Source organism: Ascaphus truei, chromosome 18 (genome assembly GCF_040206685.1).
Source record: "Ascaphus truei isolate aAscTru1 chromosome 18, aAscTru1.hap1, whole genome shotgun sequence".
Taxonomy (NCBI): Eukaryota; Metazoa; Chordata; class Amphibia; order Anura; family Ascaphidae; genus Ascaphus; species Ascaphus truei.
In genome coordinates, this window is record NC_134500.1 from 22,967,017 (window position 1) to 22,989,047 (window position 22,031).

At 43.0% G+C, this 22,031-nt stretch overlaps 1 protein-coding gene across 1 annotated transcript in view; it reads left to right on the top strand.

Moving 5' to 3' along the window:
- ENTREP2 (endosomal transmembrane epsin interactor 2) overlaps positions 1 to 13,584 on the top strand; it is a 526,354-nt gene extending 512,770 nt beyond the window's left edge. Inside the window, exons 10-11 of the mRNA XM_075575857.1 lie at positions 11,128 to 11,456; positions 12,907 to 13,584. Of these exons, the coding sequence (XP_075431972.1) occupies positions 11,128 to 11,456; positions 12,907 to 13,092 (515 nt within the window). The 3' untranslated portion in view covers positions 13,093 to 13,584. The remainder of the gene's footprint in view (positions 1 to 11,127; positions 11,457 to 12,906) is intronic.
- Positions 13,585 to 22,031: the final 8,447 nt, after the last annotated feature.

The following is a 22,031-nucleotide window of genomic DNA, read 5'->3' on the forward strand; positions in this document are numbered from 1 at the left end:
GGTTCAGGTCCGCAGACACCCTGCTTCAATACTATGTTAATAAAATTAAAATATAAACAGCATGATCACCTATAATAGCTGTGCAGGGAGATGCAGCTTCTCTCTGCACAGCTCTTCCAGGCTGGAGCGAAATCGCACGGGCATATCGCTTGAAAAGCAAATTCCAACTCGTGCGGTATGTCATTTTTGTACCAATCGGTATTTACCAAGTGATATATCTAACTGAATACCATTTTTTCACAAAATTCATACCATTCAGTAGGAACATGCAAACATGTTCGAGGTTGCAGTGATAACATCCAAGCTACCTGAATAGGCCCCAAGGAGTTGCACCTCCCCTCATTGGAGATCGATGTGGGGATCAGTAGTGTTAAAATGTATTAACTGTTATAAGTGTACTGTAAGTCTTAGATCCTGGGCAAACTATATCCATTTTTGTAGTTCTCTTCCCAAATGGTATCCACATATTTAAGCATTCCCTGGCTTCTTTTCCCCTTTTTCTCGGGAAGCAGTGTCAACATGTCCATATACAGTACTCCCCGCCCTATCTTTGTAGCAGGAGCTAGATGCAACCTGACTGGGGTAACCACGCACAGGTACGCTATCACAGGTGCACAGGTACGCTGGCATCCTCTGTCTTTGACTCACTTTCCCTGCGCTTTTCTTCTGCTGTACCTGACACACTAACCTCGCCTACTACCTTCACAGCTCCTGTGACTGCTTCCTAAACATTGAAACACCCTCACCTAAAGCATCTCCCGTAAATCCCCACAGGCCACCAACCCCAGGTTGACCGCAACCAGCTGCTCCCAAAGACCCACCTGCCTCTCCAGTTCTACCCCCTGGAGAACCACCTGTAGCAAGCCTACCAGTGGAGGACATGCACATACTGTACACTTATGGGTTTTCATATCATCAGAGACTTGCTAAATCTCAACTAGAAGGAAGTTATTAGAAGCTGATCGTTTGGTTCTTTTAATTGATTTTTTTTATTTAAAAAAAAATTGTTAAGCAGGAACTTATTTGTGCATATATTTTTAAGTGTTTTGTTCGCGAATCCAAAATGTGCCCAGTTTATATAAAAAAAATAAAAACGAACCAATGGAGAAGCTTTTCTCGGGGGTTGGCTCACATTTTGCTCTTATTTAAAAAAACTTCTTCTGAAGTTAGACTTGGACATCCCAACAAACGGCAAAGTTCAGATTTAGAACTCACGAATATATCCCTCTGTATTGGACATGCAACAAAGCAGACGTTGGCATTTGGAACCTACCCATGCTTCATTCTTAATATATTGTACATGTAACGTAATGTACAATACATACACAATGTACTCTCAAGCATACAAAGGTATTTTCCACATACTGCATGTGATATATGACCAGGAGGATCATAGAATTCAAATGTACAATAGGTTTAAAGCACATTGCTTGTATGGTTATAACACATTGCAGTGCTGCTACAGTTTTATCACTGTCGTGGTAGCACCTTCATGGTATAAGTTAGAATCCAGACAAATTGCATTGCAAGTCACTGCGGAAGCAAAGAGGCTTATATTGACATTTGTTCTTCTGTATGTTTGCAATAATTGCATTAATGCACGTGTGGACATATCGCAGCCACTGAAGAGATTTTTTATTGGGGAGGACATGGAATCCCTGTTGCAAAGGAGATCCCTTTGCTGCTTGCCTTTGCACTGTAATCAGTCACACTAAAAGCATGACAGATCACCCAATTGGCTTTTCAGAGCTTTAAAATAGAGTCTCAGAAATGGAGTAGGACAGCAGCATTCATCATCTATGATATATGTTCTATGCAGGGGGGCTTGAACATTTAGAATGAATTGGCTAACACCTCCAACTTTGTCTAACAAAGAAAGGTCATCATTACAGTATATTCATTCTTTTTTAGGTTGTAATCACCAGGCATTGACTACAGTAGGTGTTGAATCTACACGTATAATGTTATCTAGAGAGGTCATTAATACCCAAGTGTTCAACTTGCAACCCACAAGCCAAATCTGGTCCATGTAGGGCTTTTAAGTGGCCCCTGGAGTGTCCGCTCCTGCTAATTTCATTGTAGTTGCCCACATAACTTAGTGGGGTTGTTTACAGTAAAACTCACTGGTGAACTAAATGTAGACCAATGCTTCATTTTACTCTGAAGTTCCTACGTCCTTCCTGAAATGGTGATCTATGGTAAAGATGGAATCATTTTCTCTCTGCTAATTAATGTACCTGTATTGTGTCCTTTTTTTAATACAATTGTAGGGAACTTTTAGTGCTCTACTCTACTGCTTTCAAGTATGTTATCAATGTTTCCACTAGTCCTTTGTTCCTGAATTCACTGGTCCTTTGTTCCTGTATTCAATGGTCTTTTGTTCCTGTATTCACTGGTCCTTTGTTTCTGTATTCACTGGTCCTTTGTTTCTATATTCACTGGTTCTTTGTTTCTATATTGACTGGTCCTTTGTTCCTGTATTCACTGGTCCTTTGTTCCTGTATTCACTGGTCCTTTGTTCCTGTATTCACTGGTCCTTTGTTCCTGTATTCACTGGTCCTATCTTCCTGTATTCACTGGTCCTATCTTCCTGTATTCACTGGTCCTATCTTCCTGTATTCACTGGTCCTTTCTTCCTGTATTCACTTGTCCTTTCTTCCTGTATTCACTGGTCCTTTGTTCCTGTATTTACTGGTCTTTTCTTCCTGTATTCACTCGTCCTTTCTTCCTCTATTCCTTGGTCTTTTCTTCCTGGATTCACTGATCTTCTCTTCCTGTATTCACTTGTCTTTTCTTCCTGTATTCGCTGGTCCTTTTCTTCCTGTATTCACTGGTCTTTTCTTCCTGTATTCACTGGTCTTTTCTTCCTGTATTCACTGGTCCTTTGTTCCTGTATTCGGTGGTCCTTTCTTCCTGTATTCACTGGTCCTTTCTTCCTGTATTCACTGGTCCTTTCTTCCTGTACTCACTGGTCCTTTCTTCCTGCATTCACTGGTCTTTTCTTCCTGTATTCACTGGTCATTTCTTCCTGTATTCACTGGTCCTTTCTTCCTGTCTTTACTGGTCCTTTCTTCCTGTATTTACTGGTCCTTTCTTCCTGTATTCGCTGGTCCTTTTCTTCCTGTATTCATTGGTCCTTTCTTCCTGTATTCACTAGTCCTTTCTTCCTGCATTCACTGGTCCTTTCTTTCTGTATTCACTGGTCCTTTTTTCCTGTATTCACTCTGTATTCTTTTTGGTTTTCTGTGAGGAGTACAGATGTTGAAAATTCCTCACAAGTTTGCAAAATAGGTGTATATTGTGTTTACGGCATTCATAAACCTTTTGAGAAATTGACAACTTACAGACACAGAAGACATTATTGCACCCACCGTTAACGGGATACGTTGCATTAATGCTGGCACATTATTTAACAGTAGTGCTATTGACGACAATGGTTAAGGCGGTAACACACGTGTTATTAATGTGTTATTTTGTGCATTAACAGAGGTAATAGTCTGCTACATCTGTCTGCAAAATTCTCTAGGAGTGTTGCGAGAGAGAGAATTATTTTTGCGACTGTCACCATTTTTGTGAAATATATACATTTATTTTACCAACATTTGTAAAAATTCACCTGAACTGTAGAGAGATAGAGAACTGTTTGCATATGTTGTAATTTTACTGAAATATATCATTTTCGGCAGGTAAAGGCGAACTCCATGGTATGTTTACATGTGCAAGAACATTCGTGAATATGCAAACATTTTGCAGAGAAAGAAGATGGGTAGCTGCATTGGTTCTTTCTTCTGTGTAGTAAAGTAGCAAAGGAGGAGTAGGTATGATATCTCCTATAGGACCAATAGATAGTTGATAAGTTAAAAGCTTTCGAACCACACAGGGTTTTTCATCAGGTGTCTCTAGACAGGAATAGGCATCCATGGTCCTCTTTGTCTCTATTCAGCACTGTCTGTGTGTGTTGTGCTGTCCAATTGGATATTATCAAGAGGACATATGTAGATTTAAGATATAACGTGACAAAGAAAATATATGTTCTAAATCTAAGTATGGAAGATAGATGTGAAACAATTAAGAAAAATCAATACTTTTGGGAAATGATTCTGATGCTAATTTCCATTATCTATGTATGTAATAAATGCTTTATCTACGAAGTAAATTCTAATGTCTCAGGTCCATCCAGTGGCAGTGGTACTGCACCGACACACTTTATTCGAGCAAATACCCAGTATGTACCTGGCAGATACCTGGAATGCGCCGCTCCTCACCTCTGACAAGCCCCGTTGCATTTGCCTTCCCAGCCTGGGTTCATGCCTGGCTGATGGGCGGCTGATCTGTTAAATGATAATGATTAGGATTTAATAGGCTGCAATGCTTCGCGTGTCTACCAGATGGCATAAATTCATGAATTGTAATGCAGTATATATATATATACTGTGCAGTATTGCAGCCAGCGGGAATAAAATGCTTCAATCCCTGCTTGGAAAATAACTCAATGCACTCGGGCAGAAAACAGTCACAAACCTCAATACACCCGTGTATACCCGAATTCGTGGGACTAGCCAAGCTCGAATAAAGTGTGTCGCCAGTGTAATATTAATTACCGCTGGGAGAACAGCCAAGAATTATTAAACACTTGTGTAATTATATTCAATTATCATCAGCACACCAAAGATAGTAACAAGAGTTAACACTGATCATAATAAATATTTGGTAACTAGAAGTGATAGTCAGTGAGAGAGAACAAGGAAAAAGAAGGGAATGTTAATTGCAACTTCTATAATAAAAATTAATAGACGATACCGTTCTATATATATATGTGTGTGTGTGTGTGTGTGTGTGTGTCTACATGTACAGTATAATATTAGCATATTACAAGAAGAGCTATATCCCTACTTGCTACGAGATGATATTTATAAAGTACCTTTCTTATCGTGACTCTGATACAGTGTGGAGAAGTGTCTCTTTCAATCTGTTAAACTCGGATCTATTGGCTGTGCTCTGTCCTGGAGTGTTCTTAGATTGAAGAATATAATTGTTGTAGGATTTGGGGAATTTAATTTGTTAGGGCTCTGTCGTATATCTGTTGCTGTCCATTTGGAGACAGGAAGATTGTCAATACTTTGGGAAGATTTGTTAGCACACAATACCATAAATCTCTTTGGCTGCCTTTGTTTGTGTTAAAATGCAGCCATATCTCAAAGATGATTTAGGATCTGCTCTGCCTGGGCATCCATAAAGTGTGGCTGTGTAGCAAATGGAATACATATATCAATGCAATGGCTTGGCTTGCCTTGAACCAAATTGAAAGAGACAGAAATGTATCAGTGATTCCTCCCTCTTTCTTAAAGGCATTTACAATGGAAAGCTTCTTAAATCAATAGCTATTACATTAATTACTACTGGGAGAATCAATTATCCATTCACCAAGGCAAATAGTATTCTTAAATATAAAGAAAAGCACAACAGGTAAACGCTCCCTCAAGCAGAATGGATAATATAATGCAGCTGGAAGCTGAAAAGATAGCGATGCTCCTACGAGAAAATGAAACAGTTGAAGCTGAGAGTGTAAACATATTCTACTTTCAATTTAGTTTTTATGACAAGACAGTGTACTAATGCACTGACTCTTTTTTTTTTTACTAGATAAACTGTATTCTTTATTATCCCTGTTTTTAATCTCCCACCTTTTCTTATCAGCACTTCGCGTTCTCCATCACTTTCCTTTTATTTGTACAGTTTTATAAGGAAGAGGATTAATCCTTTCCAAACGATTGGGGTCAAAGTGTTTATCAGTAGGGTCATTGGGGTTCCAAGTGAGTCTCAGAGCGGGTATGTAATGCACAGTATGCGTAATAGGAGAGGGGAATGAAACTCCCAACCGGATGGAAGAGCATGTTTTGACCAATTAGAAAAGTTTATATATTTAAAGCAAGATAGGTGTACAAATGCACAAATACAATAAAGAATAATATCAGCCTACCAGAAAAGAATACAAAGTGCCGTCACACCCGAGAATCCCTCTCGGGAAAGGGATGTTTCCTGGAAGCATTGAGGAATTCCTAGACTTTGGTGTTAGATTATTGTTTATTTCTGCCTTTGTATACGTATCTTGCTTTAAAATGTATAAACTTTTCTAATTTAAAAAAAAGAAAAACAGTGTGCAGACTCTTCCATTAGGTTGGGAGTTACTTCCCCTCTCTTGTATTAAATATGTAGTGCTGATCTCTGTGGGGCTTCGCTTGGGGGATTTGCACCTATTATATTTTTTTTTACAGGAAACGATTATTATTTGGTGAATCGGAGTACGCCGCCTGCAACGTTTTTGTTTGTAATGTATGTGAACAGCTGTAAGTACTGTATCACGCTCTTCTAACCATTGTGTGTCTTCCTCTGTCTTTTATCTGATTCCAGTACATTCCATTACCCTCTTATTGGTCCCTAGGATTTCTTACTGGCAATGCCTTGAACCGTATTGAATATGCATTGGAGCCCACTCCAAGTGCAAACTGGATATCCCTATTACATACTGACACAGTCTTCTGGAGGTACTAGGAGGTCCCAGGTCAGCCACTGTCCCTATAACAAGAAAGAGGACAGCTGAATGTGGAAATGGCAATACTCTCCTCTCAGCCTTCATGGGCCAATACACATTCTTTTACACCATCACAATTGTTGGTTTATCCACTATTTGTCCCTAATACCTCTATCTATGACTAGTTCTGTTGTTTCTCAGCAAAATAGCAGCTCATTCTTTAATCCTCCCAATGGCCTTTGTTCTTTTTCCTCAATGTGGTCAGCACCGCTCCTCTTTTCTCTGCCTATCATCAACCTCCAGTCTTCCACTGCAACCCTATTCCTGGGGTCTGTCCTTTTGTTTCCGATTGTTGTCTTTGCCCTTCTGTGCCTCTTTACTACCAACAGAGTGATGTCTAATATAGTCCTGCCTATTCGGGGGCAATAAAATATATATATTTTTTTTAACTTTGTAGCTGTGTGCAAAACGCAATCTAAACGGCTCGCCTAAAGTCCTTACATGTGAACAAGACAAAATGAGGAAACCGTACAACAAAGAACTTACAGATGTAGCCAACACTATAACCCCTGTTAACACTGGTTAATGCCTGTCTGATGCCCCTAACAGTCAGCCCACACTCACTTTCTTACTTGTAGTGCGCCTTTGTCCCTGTTAGGTAAATGTAAAGCTCCTTCATGTTTCCTGTTAGTCTATATCTTGTAGGCTTCTCATGGTATGGTATGTGTAATGCGCTCTGAGTGTGACCGGGGCAGCAGGAAGAGGACAGTTGTGTGGCCTGAGGAATTGGCTGCCTACCGCACTTCCCCACCAGCTGCTAGACACTGGATAGACAGGGAGTCAGTTGTTACCTATGATAGCTACCGGCTGCTGCCTGGTCTGGCTCACTCCCAAGGAGACTGGCGTTGGCAGCTCCGGCCCCCACTCACACCTTAGGCCTGTGGTGGCAGGCTATATTCCTTGTTTGCTTGCTTGTGCTGCCTAGTACCCACTACCTGCTTGGCTTTTACCATCACCACTCCCTGCTGCAGACGGGGGGAGGAGAAGAAATGCCATCCCCTTCTCTCTTTGTATGTATGTATGTATGTATGTATGTATGTATGTATATCTTTATTTTTATAGCGCCATCCATGTACATAGAGCTTCACAGCAGTAATGCATGTGACATAATAATATCACATAGAATGGGAATAAGCACTTCAGACATAAAAGTAACAATAGGAAATGGAGTCCCTGCCCCAAAGAGCTTACAATCTAAGTGGGAAGTGGGAAGAACTTAGAGACAGAAAGAGGGTGAGTGCATCTGCAAGGGGCCAAGGTCAGTGCATATGAGATGTATAGTATTAGCCAATGAAGCAACCTATATGCTTTGTTAAAAAGGTGTGTTTTAAGAAAGGTCCTACAGGTGGATAGAGAGGGTGCTAGTCAGATATTGAGGGGAAGGGCATTCTTGAGGTGCGGGGCAGTCAGTGAGAGAGGTTTTAGGCGGGAGAGGGCTTTAGATACAAAAGGGGTAGAGAGAAGACATCCTTGAGCAGAATGCAAGAATCGGCAGGTGTATAGCGAGAAATTAGGGCTGAGAAGTAAGGAGGGGCAGAAGAGTCGTAAAGGTGCGGAGGAGTCTTTAAGAGCCTTAAAAGTGTGGAGGAAATTGTTGTTAGTGATACATAGTTTCATAGGATGCCTGGAGAGAGATTTCAGCAGGAGACGCTGAGACAGATTTAAGAGAAAGTAATGTAATTCTAGCAGCAGCATTTAAAATAGATTGTAGGGCAGACAGATGAGAGGCAGGAAGGCCGGACAATTTTCGAGACGGGAGAGAATGAGGGCCTGCGTTAGAGTTTTAGCAGTAGATGGACAGAGAAAGGGGCGTATCTTTGCAATGTTACGGAGGTAAAAATTACAGGTTTTAACTACTGTACATTGTGAAAGTGAGAGGAGAATGTGAGTCAGGAGTCAAATGTGACCCCTAGGCAGCATGCTTCTGATACTGGCTGTATAATAGTACTGCCAATAGTAATTTAGAAGGGGCAGTGGGGCCAGACTTGGGAGGAAGTATGAGGAGCTCCGTCTTTGACATGTTAAGATTGAAACAGCGAAGGGCCATCCAGGATGATATATATGTAGCAGAGAGACATTCAGAGACTTTCTTCTCTACAGCATGTGTAAGGTCAGGGGTTGAAAGGTAAATTTGTGTCATCAGCATAGAGTTGATATTTGAACCCTAGAGATGTGATAAGGTCACCTAGAGAGTGTGTAAATAGAAAAGAGAAGAGGTCCCAGGGCAGAGCCCTGGGGTACCCCCACAGAGAGATCGACAGAGGAGGCGGAGCTGTTAGCAAATGAGACACTGAAAGTACGATGGGGCCAGTGCCACTGTGTCGGCTTGGAGTCCCTTTATTTAGTGGCCCTGTGTATCCCCACATTCCCATGCTTGTAGCCTTCTTTGTCTAGAGGCCTGCCAGAAAGCAGCTTTCTCATTGTCTGCAGATTTGAACACAGCCAGCTCTCCTGATTGACCTGTTTAAGTTCTGGACTGGACAGGGGTGTAGCTTGGACACACCTCCCCTCTGATTGACCAAACCTTTGAACATCGCAGCAGATTTTCAATTTTCCCTATTCATTGCACTAATGAGGCGCTATATAATTACTGCTCTATATAAATAAGACCGATTTCTTTTGGGGGACAACTTATCTTTGTCACAAGCTCCACCTTGGAGCATCCTTCCAGGACCCTTGGACCTGAATACCTACTCTCATGTTTGTAACCAAGCGCTGCTCCAAGATTCCCACTCCAAACCTAACACTGCTGCATGGGGGCACCCAGCATTTTGTGGCCAGTCTTTTCATAAGTGTTAGGACTCTTTCTGTTTACCCTCCCCTTTCTTTTACTGCCCACATTGCAAGCTCACATGCTCCTTGATGGTATCCACCATGTTTATTTTAAAAGTCTTGTTTTGATGTGCTTTCTGGAAGACGTGTCTCCTCTGAGTCGGCATTGGCCTATTGCCCCCAGTAACAACCAGGTATGTTTTCTTTGAGTGATCACAGCTCTTTTGAAGAGTGTGTGGGGTTCACAGGGTATAAGAGCAGGTTCTTCTTCAGACAGCAGAGGTCTGGACAGTCCTCTAGGGGTCTTGTCTGCTGTCCTGACTGTCGTCACCGTACCATCTATTTTTATTTGGGGGCGCAATTTTGTTGTGGCTAGGGTGGATTTGCCTTGCAGTCAGGGGAGAAGCGTGCCATCCTGGCTGGCTGACTCTTTGTAAATACTCTATTTACTGGTGACCTACATTCTTAGGTGCCGGTGGTCACACCGTTTCGTGACCGGTTTTCTTATTGCTGCCAGTACAGTTGACGCTGGACCCATAATATCCCTTCTGAAAGAGGATTGAATTCACACAGGGGGAAAAGAAGGTTCTTTTGGCATTTCTGCCACGCTTAAAACTGCAGGGCAAGACAGGAAGGAAGGAGAGAGGGAAGTGAGTAAGGAGCGAGGAAAAAGGAGGGGGAAAATAACTGAACTCTTTATTGGACACATTATTGTATTTTTTGGAACAGATGAAAGCTTCGTTTTAATGACCTGTACTTCTAATTTAACTTTAGATCTACTGCATGGGTGCGCAACCTGGGGGATGCATCCCCCCCCCCCCAGGGGGGGCATGACATTTTCTCGGGGGGGCGTGGCAGTTACAGATGTCCCGCGCTCTCCCCCAAGGCATTTAAATTAAATGCTGGGGGATTGCGCGAGGCCTCTGTAACTAACTTACCTTGGCTTCCAGCGACGTGTCGTCATGGTAACCCGGCGTCAAATGTCGCAGCAGAGTGATGTGACGCCGCGTCAAGTGGGGGAGGGGGGGACGCGAACAGGGGAGGAGAGCAGGCAGGGGGGCACAGGGGGGAAAGATTGCACACCCCTGATCTACTGTATGGTCGGATTTGGCATATATTCCCCCATTGACTAAGCAATGCTATTCCAGAAGACACCTTCCAGCACTGCAAGATCCCGTCCGGCCCATTCACCTGAACGGCTATAAGTGTGTCTTACAGCACGAGAAGGTGTCTTACAGCAGAAGACTGCTTAGTAAATATTGCCCAAAAACCAATATCCGTGCTCTCGACTCTTTTACTCTCCAAGAGACAGAAGGAGAATATTATCTTTTTGACACTGTACTCTCACTTTCCAACACCTGCACTTTTTTTTGTTTGTTATTGTTAAATAAGGAATAGTTTGCTATTAACGTGATCTCATTGGTGTCTTACGAGTGCAAATGAAATAAGGTAAATGTTATACTGCTTGCAAATCACATACCGCACTCATACCGCTAGTGATTTGCTCTCAAGAGGCTTACACATCTACATGCATGAGTTCAACTACAGTGTATTTGAAAAGATGTGCGTGGAATACAGCTGAGCTGCTAAACACTCACGGGAGGGGAGTGGGGGGGATATAAATATATTAATTGTTTGTGCTTTGCATTTTAAAGGTTGATTTTACCTTTCATCTCGTCAGACGATTGAGTCGAAATTACATTATTTATTTGTTTTGCCTTTGATTTGTTTTTGTTTTTTGACATTTCTTTCTTTCCTTTTAGCTCCGTATACTTATCCTCGTATGGCTGCCTCTGCCTGCCAGGATACCGTGAACCATTTCCTGTCAACGGGAAGACAGAAAGATACGAGGAAACGTAACCAACTGATGAAGCCAAAAGCATTAAAGGCCATGGCTAAAGAACGGCCAAATTCTTTAGTGGATCTGAAGACCTACAAGGACACCAAGATTTTAGTGGCTAGGTTTTTGGAACATTCAAATTGCCATCTCTCTCCGGAAGTACAACATGTTGTAAACAGTATTAAATCTGTAATCAAATCAGATGAAAGACACATGGAAGAGGCCATCTTTAGTGCCAACATTATAGACCAGGTGAAGTACTGAGTCATATGTTTTTTTATTTAGAAGACTTTGCATTGACAGTGCAAATAATTGCCATTACTTTGAGATAATGTGGTGCACCAGATTCAGGGTGTTATGAAATTGAAATAGCCAGTGTCTGTTACATGTGATATTTATCAAAGGAAGGTGTCCCATTGGATATATATATAAATATAATATTTCTCACCTAACCCCATCACAGGTATCCAACAGGGGCATCTTCATTTGGGCATATAGACTGGAAACACACTAAAGAACCCCAATGACAAAGAATATGTCTCAGAACTCTGCTTTAGTGCAATTCCGCATTGCAGGAATCTGTAAACATGGGGGTATATTCTGAAAGTCTCCTCGGTGCAAAATTGGGGTAATATTGGTGAAAAAAAGGCTGCACCAGATATTTCAAAGAAAAAATTAATTGCTTTCCATGGAATTTATTCTATTTTCCAGTTTTGTAGCAATGAGATGTTGATTGGTAGCCCTATTATATTCTTAGTTTTCATTGCAAACTTACCTAGTTGCCACCAGAATACAGATGTAGGGCACATTCACATGTAACATGATATAAATTACATGTTTATTTGAATGGAGCGGTGTTAAATATCGCGTCATGAATGTTGCACTATCCTGCAGTACCGGGTGCAATAACGGCTGCTACATCTTGAAAAACTGAATATTAAGTAGTGTAGAATAATAACAAGGTAGTGTATTAACAAGGTACATTAGGGTAGCTATCATGGTTGAAAAATGTGTCAACACAGATCTATATCTATTGAATAAATATGCTTCAAAAAAGACCAAATTGTCCCATGGATCGGTTCTTGGTGTCTTCTAAAACTGTTCTAAATGAAAAAGCATATCTGTAGTACGAGTGAAAGTGTCATTGTAAATTTCTACATACCCATTCTTTCTTGATTGCTTAAAAGCCCAATGATGGACACAACAACATTTTAGTATCAGTTGTTTATGGCATTGTGTGTATTCAACAGGCTAGGAAACTATGACTTACAGTAAAACAAAGGTGTATAGCTGCCAATGGACAAGAGCATCTTTTAATATTTAATAGTTTGCTATGCAAGATTTGACACAAACCGGTTATGGTACGAAAGGTAAAAAAGGCACAAAAGCATTCAATGTACAAATTAGAGCAAAAATAGAGAACCCATAATGTTGTCTGCATGTCTTCTGCAGGTGGCCAAACCCAGTCCTAGGTTGCAACCACTACAAGCTTCACAATGCAGAATAAGTGACCAAGATCAATCTGATGAGTCCAAAAGGACAAAGCACTGGGTCCACTGACTTTTTACTTCCTTGTCCCTGGCTTAGCTGTTCTAACTGTGTAATACAGCAGGCAAAAGCTCATGTGTATGCAATACAACTGAGTACTATAAAACTGCAAAGTAAAACATGTCTAATCATTATGACTTCACTACACCAACAGGTAATTACAAGTTCTCAGCAAAACGTGAATCCATCAAGAAAGCGGCTGCAAGAAGATCTTCATCTCCGGAGTTGTGGTGCTCTCAGTTCTCCGGTAGCCTTTTTACACAGGATCCATATAACACGTGATGTGGACCGGGACAGACCACATAGTTTAATTGGAGTCTGCAGGGAAACTATCCTTTGATAACCAGCCCTTGAGAAATTGCATGCAAACTAAGGATGATCAATTCCAGCAAACATCTTCAGGCATTCTTCACCTGCACCAACGAAAACATGGCTTCTCCTTTTGAGACTTGGCCATGGTGGGACATCAGACTGTCAACATGGAGATGTCTCTGAATGTAATAGGTTTCACAACAACAATGCAAGCTTTATTTCTACTCAAAAAGCCTTCTTTGGAAAGACGTCTGGAGTTGAGACAATTTTGTATTTCTGAAATGGAGATTCAGATATTGCTGCCATGTAGCTTCTTTAAATGTGTTCCATCTTCTCAACAACGATCGCCTCCAACCAAGGGACCTCATGTGGTCCGCAAAGCTTGCATACAACATTATCAAAGTATAACCTTAATGTTGCACCAATAAAAGGTGACATAACCTGCAAGGAATCCAATCTTCTCAAGAAGAAAGCTGTTCTACAACATGACTGTTGTATTACTTTATGTACCTCAAAGTGTTTTCACTAAGTGTTTTAATAAAAAAAACAACTATTTAATTTCTTTGATTATTTAAATCCGAATCGTTGAAGCTTAATAGCATTGCTTTTAGTGTCCATCCTCCTCCATGATGCAGTGGAGTGCACAACATCTTTTCAATAATGTTGCCTGACTACTAAATGTAATGACTCATTTAAGCACATGTCGCAGAAGGGTGGGGTAGCCGTGTTGGTCCTTCCTTCCATGTACTAACAAAGGAGGGAGAAGGAGTAGGTGATACGATACCTTTTATTGGACCAACAAGTAGTTGACATGTTACAAGCTTTCGAACCTTGTCAGGGTCCTACATCCGGTAACCCGATGAAGAATCCAGAGAGGTTCCAAAGTTTGGAACATGTCAACTACTTGCTGGTCCAATAAAAGGTATCGTACCACCTACTCCCTCTTCCGCTTTGGTTACTAGAAGGAATATGGTGACAGATATACGGTTATTGATATTTTAAATGTGGCTGGAAATAAAACTTCAGTATGATTAGGTATTAAAGTCCTCACATATTAGTGGTTATAATGATCAGTATCGGCTCAATTTGTGGAATCACTGTTATTATATAAATGGTCACTATCCCTCATTCAAGGGGTTGCAAACTACAAATTAGGATCAATATATTCTATGTGCAATGCCAGGTTTGGGACTAATGTGTACGGCATCATTGGTTTGCTGTAACTTTCAAGCACTGGGTCAGGGGTAGCCAACTGCAGTCCTCAAGGTCCACCAACAGGATATCCCTTCAGCACAAGTGAGTCAATTAGCCACTGATTAAACCACCTGTGCTGAAGCAGGGATATCCTGAAAACCTGACCTGTTGGTGGCCGTTGAGGAGTGGAGTTGGCCACCCCTGCACTAGGTAGTAAAATAAAAGTAAAAAATACATATAATACAGCATAACGTGAGAAAAACATACAAAGAATGGGGTTTTCCATAAAAATAAACAATATCAGCGAAATAATATCTTCCTTGATTATCCTACCCCCATTTATCAAATGTTTTTTTAAAAATTTTATTTCAATATTTGTACATTTTAGATGCCCTGCTTCCCGTATATTTCTCTCGAATCCGTGAAAATCACGTAAAATGGCCTGACCCCTTCCTGTGCGATCCTTACTAATGTTATCGCTTTTCACAGGCAAAACATTCACACGGAAGGGAGAGGGTGGGGAAAATGTCAATAAAGACCAAGGACGACAGAGCAACTGCACATAGAATGATAATCGTTGGACGGAATTAATACCAAATGTAGGTCCTTTGCTTAGCGGAGGGAGAAAGGGGTTAAAATCTGCCTTAATTCATTCTGACTGCCTCTTTGTTTCCTCCTTCATTTATCTAAAGGGCTCTGGAGAAGGATTCCTGACAAAACCCTCATTTTTCTTGTCCTTTTTGTTTTGTGAATAAAAGACCACGATTTCCATTTTGAGAGCGCGTCCACCTCCGTGTATTCTATACTGGAAAAGAATAAGCGTATCTGAGACCAGGAGGCAGTGCACACAATGATGTGGCTTTCATTCTGTCAGTCCAAATAAGGGTTTGAATAATGGAGGGGCTTTGATAGTCCTGGACGCCGGAGGAAAGTTTGGAGCTGATTATTTAGCAGCGAGTACCCTGCTATATTAAAGCCTCTGAATACCTGTTGTGGATGTGTAAGGTTGAAGGAAGCAGTACATCGGAGGCAATGCTGGTCATTTAATTTGAGGGGTGGCTCAGTGAGTAAAGACACTGACTGGCACAGAGTTTGACGTGGGAGCCTGGTTCAATTCCTGGTGTTGGCTACTTGTGACCTTGGGCAAGTCACTTTATCTCCCTGTGCCTCAGGCACCAAAAACATAGATTGTAAGCTCCAGGGGGCAGGGACCTGTGCCTGCAAAATGTCTCTGTAAAGCGCCACGTAAAACTAGCAGCGCTATACAAGAATATGCTACTATTATTATTATTATTATTACTGTATATCAAATGTCATTTGAAAAAGTCAAAGTTGTTGAATCAGTTCATTGAGATTAAACCACGTAATCACTGTAATTCTTACATTTTAGAAAACCCTCATCATTCAGATCTCAGTTACTCTACCTTCTGGTGCTTGAAAGAAGCTCATCGCTAACAATGGATGGACCCTCAATTTGTTTTGTTTTACCGAGTTCTTCATTAGCACATTTTTCTTGGCTTATTACAGCTCCTATGTGATAAGAAATAACTATCGGTTGTGCAACATGAGTCTTATTTCCTAAACAGTGCAACATGTTGTACACGTTCTATAGGCATTGTAGTGAAAGAGAATGCTGATAGCAAAACAGCTTGCATGACTAGTAATGCAATGTTAAACTGCTGCTGTGTTTTGCATCAGTATTGCATCAGTCTGCAGTTCCTAAGTTGCTGAAACCTATCCCAGCTTCAAATTGCAAAGCCAGTATAACCAGCCTCATACTGATGAGACCCAAAAGGTCAAAACAGCTGTCTGTGAGAAGGTTTACTGGCTGTGCACTTCTTTAACCCAGGCTGGGCTGAAAAGCTGTGTAATGCGGCAGGCATAAGCTTATGGGGATCCATGTTAAAATGGATTTGAAACAAAAGGTGACATGGTGTGCTCATTTGCATATTATTTCCCAGAATCCCTGGCTGCAGTGGAAGCACTGTATGCTAAGAGATAATGGTGAAAAGCAAGGTTTAGACCTGTCTGAGACACGTGAATGTGCTCACAAGTGATATTTTGTATTTGCTGCAAGTTGTTGAAGGATGTTTCTGTTTTTGATAGTTGAATACATGATGCAACATAGTGGAAGGTAGAGGACGGTAAAGATTATTGCAGCCTCAGATCAAAGCACTAAAGCCCTGTATACAAAAAAAGTCGTGAAAGTGTAGTAAGGCTGCTAATGGACAGCTGTGCATTTTCAGACCGGTGTTACAGGTACGTCATAAACAGCACTAAGGGGCTTATTCAGTAATGTGCCGATTTGACACCACCGCACAAAATCCCGTTCAAGTTAATGGTACTTTCTATGCGGTACTGCCAAATCGGCACTATTGTACTTTATTGAATATACAGTAAGACTTAAGAGAGTAATCTCTAAAACGGGCCATGGGGCCCAGATCATGCCCTGGCTGCTGTGCCTCCAAACATTTTAATTCAATTATTTAGTAACTCTGTTCTTCTTTAGAATTATAATCCTGGCAAACATGGAATTAGCAGCATTTCTAATTTAGATATTAATACTATGGAGTCCCCATCTCTTAATTGATAAAGAACCAGTTGGATGACGCAATATTATTTATTAACTTGACAGTACTCCTGGAACCCACTTCCTTCAAAATCAAATCTTGAACTGTCGGGAACGTAATGCATATTTGTAAGTAACATTCAAGTGAATTAACCTGTATTCTTTTAAACCTTGGAGTTCCATGAAAAACTACCAAGGGTTTGCACAGACATTTTAGCCTATATTTAGTACGCAGCACTATCCCCTACGATACCTCCTTGTGCCGGAAGACACCTTACAGTGAATGGGCTGTAACGTGACATCTAGTGCTGGAGATGTCAGGAAATATGGGCCCTTATTCTTCAAGGTGTAATAATTATATTTGGCCATATTTTTATTTATTTCATAACTCAAAAAGAGCAATTACATTCTATTAAAGAACTACAAATTAAATAATAAAGCTATATAATAACGTTTATAAGACTGTGATGGTTGGGTTCAAATAAGCCCTATTTCTGTGAGAAGGACTCCCAGCTGACACCAGCATTCTGACAGTTCTGCGCTTTGTTTCTCCATGCTGCCTGAGCCTGTATTGGGTGGCCTATTTCACAAATAAGTATGTCTGACCGTAGTTGGGCATGTCGCCCTATGTTTCCAGGTCGCTAAGGTAATGACATTAGTGCACCCAGGCCATGTGCAGACCTCAAGACAATTGTCACCCCACCACGAGGAACAATTCTACCCCTATCGCCTCCTTTGTTTCCCTCAGACGTTGCCGTGGCTCTCTGTATGTGAGAATCCGATAACCGCTGATCCTGTTCAGAGTTTTGCAGTTCTTGTTTTCTGTGACTTGCGAGTGTTGGGGGCACTGAAGGTGTCGGTGGCCAGATACTGCAGGGTCAATTAGTCTCGGTTATTTATACCAGCGTGGACTATTTATTTTTTCTCCTGTATGGATTCTGGAGGACATCTAGGATAAGCTAGCTTTGGCAACACCCTACACATAGCCAGCTATGAGTTTTCCCCCATACCCCTATTGTGGTAAAGTATTGCGTGTACCTGTTATACTGTGTATTTTGCTGTTAACTCCTGAAAAAAAAAAAGAGTTAGCCGATGAGAGTCTGGTACAAGGGTTACCTATCGAGCGGCTAACCAGAGTGAAGCTTCTAGCTCAGCTACTGCGGCATGAGGCTGAGAGAGCCGCTGACGTCCCGGAGCTCCGTCTTGCTAGTCCCCACAGCAGTTCCCGCTCATGCACTCAGCACCGAGGCCAGCAATGTGGAGATAGCCCTTTAATCATGCTGAGTTTTTCCGGATCATGCTGGCAAGTTTGGGGCCGAACCCCACAGCTGCAGAAGGTATGGCAGTGCCAGCATGTCTCTGGTTTAGGCTGCAGTGCCCAATATGGCGGCTGCTCCAGGATAAGAGCCGCCTCTCAATGGGGCCGGGCCCGCTGCAAGGAGTGGCTGCCACGCTGCACGGCGAGTTTTTCTTGCAGATCCGAAAATTGAGATTAACACTGGCAACGGAGCACTGGGTCATGCCCCCCGGCGGTTCAGCCAATGAGTGTGAACCTGCTGGGTGACGTCATGGCCGCGCCCCCGTCACTCTCCCACCACGTTCCCCCCCCGCCCGGTGGGCTGTAGCCTAACAGCTGCTTCCAGCACAGCGAGACTGCATTGCACACCCGAGGTCCCGGAACCAGTCTTAGCCTAGTGCCTAACCTACAACACGTTTGCCAGTTTGTGGAGGGCAAGGAGAACATAAATGGTTACCTCAGATCTTTTGAACAGTGCCATCTCCACTGTTGGGCAAAGGAAGAGTGGGAGAAGTTCTTTTCAGCCCAGATCAGCAGGAAAGATGCTGAGGGGTATAGGGAGATTGATACGGAGGATGCTGGTGATTACGAGGTTAGGAATATGGTTTTGCTTGCGAGGTGTGAAATTACACCTGAAACCTACAAGGCTCTGTTTCGGTCCCTGCAGCATACCCTAAAAGACTCACATGCTGAGTTAGTAAACCTTTAAATAACTAATGGACCTAACTGTCAAAGAGCAGTTTTTACTCCATTTGCTGACCGAAATCAAGGAATGGTTTGTGGACAGCAAGCCAGAGAGTGCAAAGAAGGCTGCCCGGTATGCAGATGAGATTGTAGCAGCTTATCCCAACTTTCGCTGCTGACCATAGCAGCAGCACCCAACCACCAAGCATAGCAGGTAACCACCTGGCGGAGACAAGATGGTTGGACACCCCAACGTGGAGAAGCTCACAGTTGGCCCAAGCACCCTGTTCGCAGCATATTGAGTTCATGCATGAATAAAAATGCTACCACTGCTGCCGGACCAGTCACATGGGTCAACTGTCCTAATGCAGGACTATCTACCCACATCAGTCTGGGGCCACGTTCCCAAGCTTCCCGGTCCATCAACTATATCAGTGTGGCTGCCTCAGATGAGAGAGATTAAGTGATACAGGAGGTACAGCAAGCAACCACCTAATGTGATCAAGATCTTGAGCCCATGTACCACATGGCTGCAGTCGGAATGGAGCAGCAGGATGTCCAGCAATGCCTTCTCAGCCCTGTAACATGTATGGCTGCCAGATTGCTTGATTCCGGAGCCTCCCTCACCCCAGTCCATCCCAGACTGGGGAGCGGGCAGAGACCTCCGAAATGTGTGCATTTTGCCTGGACTCAAGAACAATCTCCTTAACGGTAACGACCTGGGTTAGCTTGTTTGTGATTTTGACTACAGTCATGTCGCCCCGGTCACCTGCAGCCAAACCCAAGATGCTTATGCTATCCCTGAAACAGGGATATGTTAACTGCTCCCAGGACCTTGGAGGCAACAAACACAGATATTGCACCGGAGACCAGTGAGGTACGTTGGAGAGCCACTGAATAGAAAGATACCGCTAACCCCGACTCTGTGACAAGGGACCAGTTTACAAAACAGGGATGCGCATTCAGGGAAGCTTTGCAGCTGGATCCCGACTTAGAAGGCATGAGGCAGCGCTCTTCCAAAACTGTCTCTGAGCCCGGACCCAAGCAGCTCCTATGGAAGTGCAGCCTTCTGTACAGGGTCTTAACCCCTGAAGCCCTAGATCGACCATGAACCGGTACCAGACAGCTGGTTGTACCTGTGGCATGCAAGACTCAGCTTTGCAGGTTAGCCCATGAGATTCCGCTACCTGATGTTCAAGGGGTGACATGCACGAGAGCCTGTCTGGCAAAGAACTTTACTAACCGGGGATATCGCGGGCAGTGAAAATATTCTGTCGCTTCTGCGATGCCTATCAGCAGACAGTGATCAGGCAAAGGCACCGTTGAGGCCGCTACAGGTAATCAGAGAACTATTCCAGTGGATAGCTTCTGGATATTGTGGGCCCCCTAATGATCCTGAGTCAGTCAGGTAAGAGGTAAATCCTCACGGTAGAGGACTTTACTACTATGTACCAAAAAGTGGTAGTGCTTTCTTCTATCGAGGCCCAAAAGATAGCGGAGGCGCTGATTAATATATTCTCCCGGATAGGTTTTCCTAGTGAGATCCTCACCATCAGGGGACGCAGTTCATGTTTGAACTGCTCCTATATCTCTGGGCTAAGTGTGGGGTTAAGCAACTCCACCCTGCCCTCTACCATCCTCAGACTAGTGGACTAGTGGGTTTAGCACATGCTAACCTCAGGGTGGCACAAACCAAGCAAAAGCGTTGGTACAACTGCAATGCTCGTAGTAGAGAGTTTATTTCTGGTAAGCAGATCTTAGTTCTGAAGCCCACTCACTAGAACAAGCTGCTAGCTTCCTGGTTCGGCCCGTACATGGTACTACGGAGATTTAACAAGACAAATAATGTGGCTGCGTTAGATGAGGATCAAAATAGGCATAGCACGTACCACATACATTTGCTAAAGGCATATTATGCGAGTGAGCCGGTGGGGGTGGCCATTTGTAGTCTACTACTGGGAGATCAGGTGAGCCCGATTTTGCCTAACCTCTGTGGAGAAGCCCAGCAGGGAGGATCTGTGGATAAGGTGGGTATCGGTACCCAGCTCACTGTTCCCCAATGGGCACAAGTGATAGATTTGCTAGGGATATACAGGGCCTTGTTTGCAGGCAAGAACACACCTCCAGCCAACAACAGGGATCAACAGCCTCTCCACAAGTCCGCAAGTTGGCTATCTGGTCTCAAGCGAAGTTTAGCAAGGTATGGAGCAAGAGATCGAAGAGATGCTGGTGCAAGGGGTGATCTCTTGTTTGCAAAGTCCCTGGGCATCGCTGGTGGTTTTAGTACCCACAAAAGATGGTACTACTTGGTTCTGTGTGGACTATCGGTAGCTCAATGCCCAATCCCTTTCACCCCCGAGGCACAGGCGAAGTCAGCATTTATCACATCAAATGGCCAGTACGAATTTTCAGTTTTGCCTTTTCGGGATGAAGAATGCCCCAGCTACCTTCCAGCAGTTGGTCTAATACATTGCTGAAAGGGATGCAGGAGTGTGCCCCGGTGCACATAGACAACCTTGCTGTAACACTTGGAATGAGCATAGAGCACGTTGAAGCAGTGCTAAGCCAGATAAGTACAACGTTTTGTACTTAGGACACCATGTGGGAAGGGGACAGCTCAAGCCTGAGCCTGCCAAAGTAGCCGCTATAGTGCAGTGGCTGTTCCCCACACACAAAAGCAGGTACTCGTGTTTCTGGGATGGCCCGGTTTTATAGAAAATTCATGCCCTAATACAGTGCCATTGTGAAGCCCCTTACGGACCTGACTAAAAAGCGACTTCCTCACACTGTGATCTGGTCTCCGGAGTGTGAGGTCACTTTCCAGACTTTAACGAACATCTTATCCAGCACTCGTCTCTTAGTGGCCCCTGATTACAGCAAGATGTTTGGACCGATGCCTCTACTTACTTCACTGAAGCTGTCCTCTGTCAGGTGGGCGAGAACGGAGTTGAGAACCCGGTTGTCTACCTCAGTAGAAAGCTGTTGGATCGGGAACTCACATACGCTACAACTGAGAGAGAGTTCGTCAGTTGTTTGGGCTCTGTGGAAATTGCAACCTTATGTTTCTGGTTGAAGTTTTACCATGATCGGGGAAGAACAGCAGTGGAGCTTCGCCCTTCAAGAGTACAATTCAACAAAAGAAGGGCAGCGACCACAGTAATGTCGACGGCCTCTCTAGTCAGGACGACCCTAGCCTGGTTAAGCCAATGAAGACCCTGGAAGG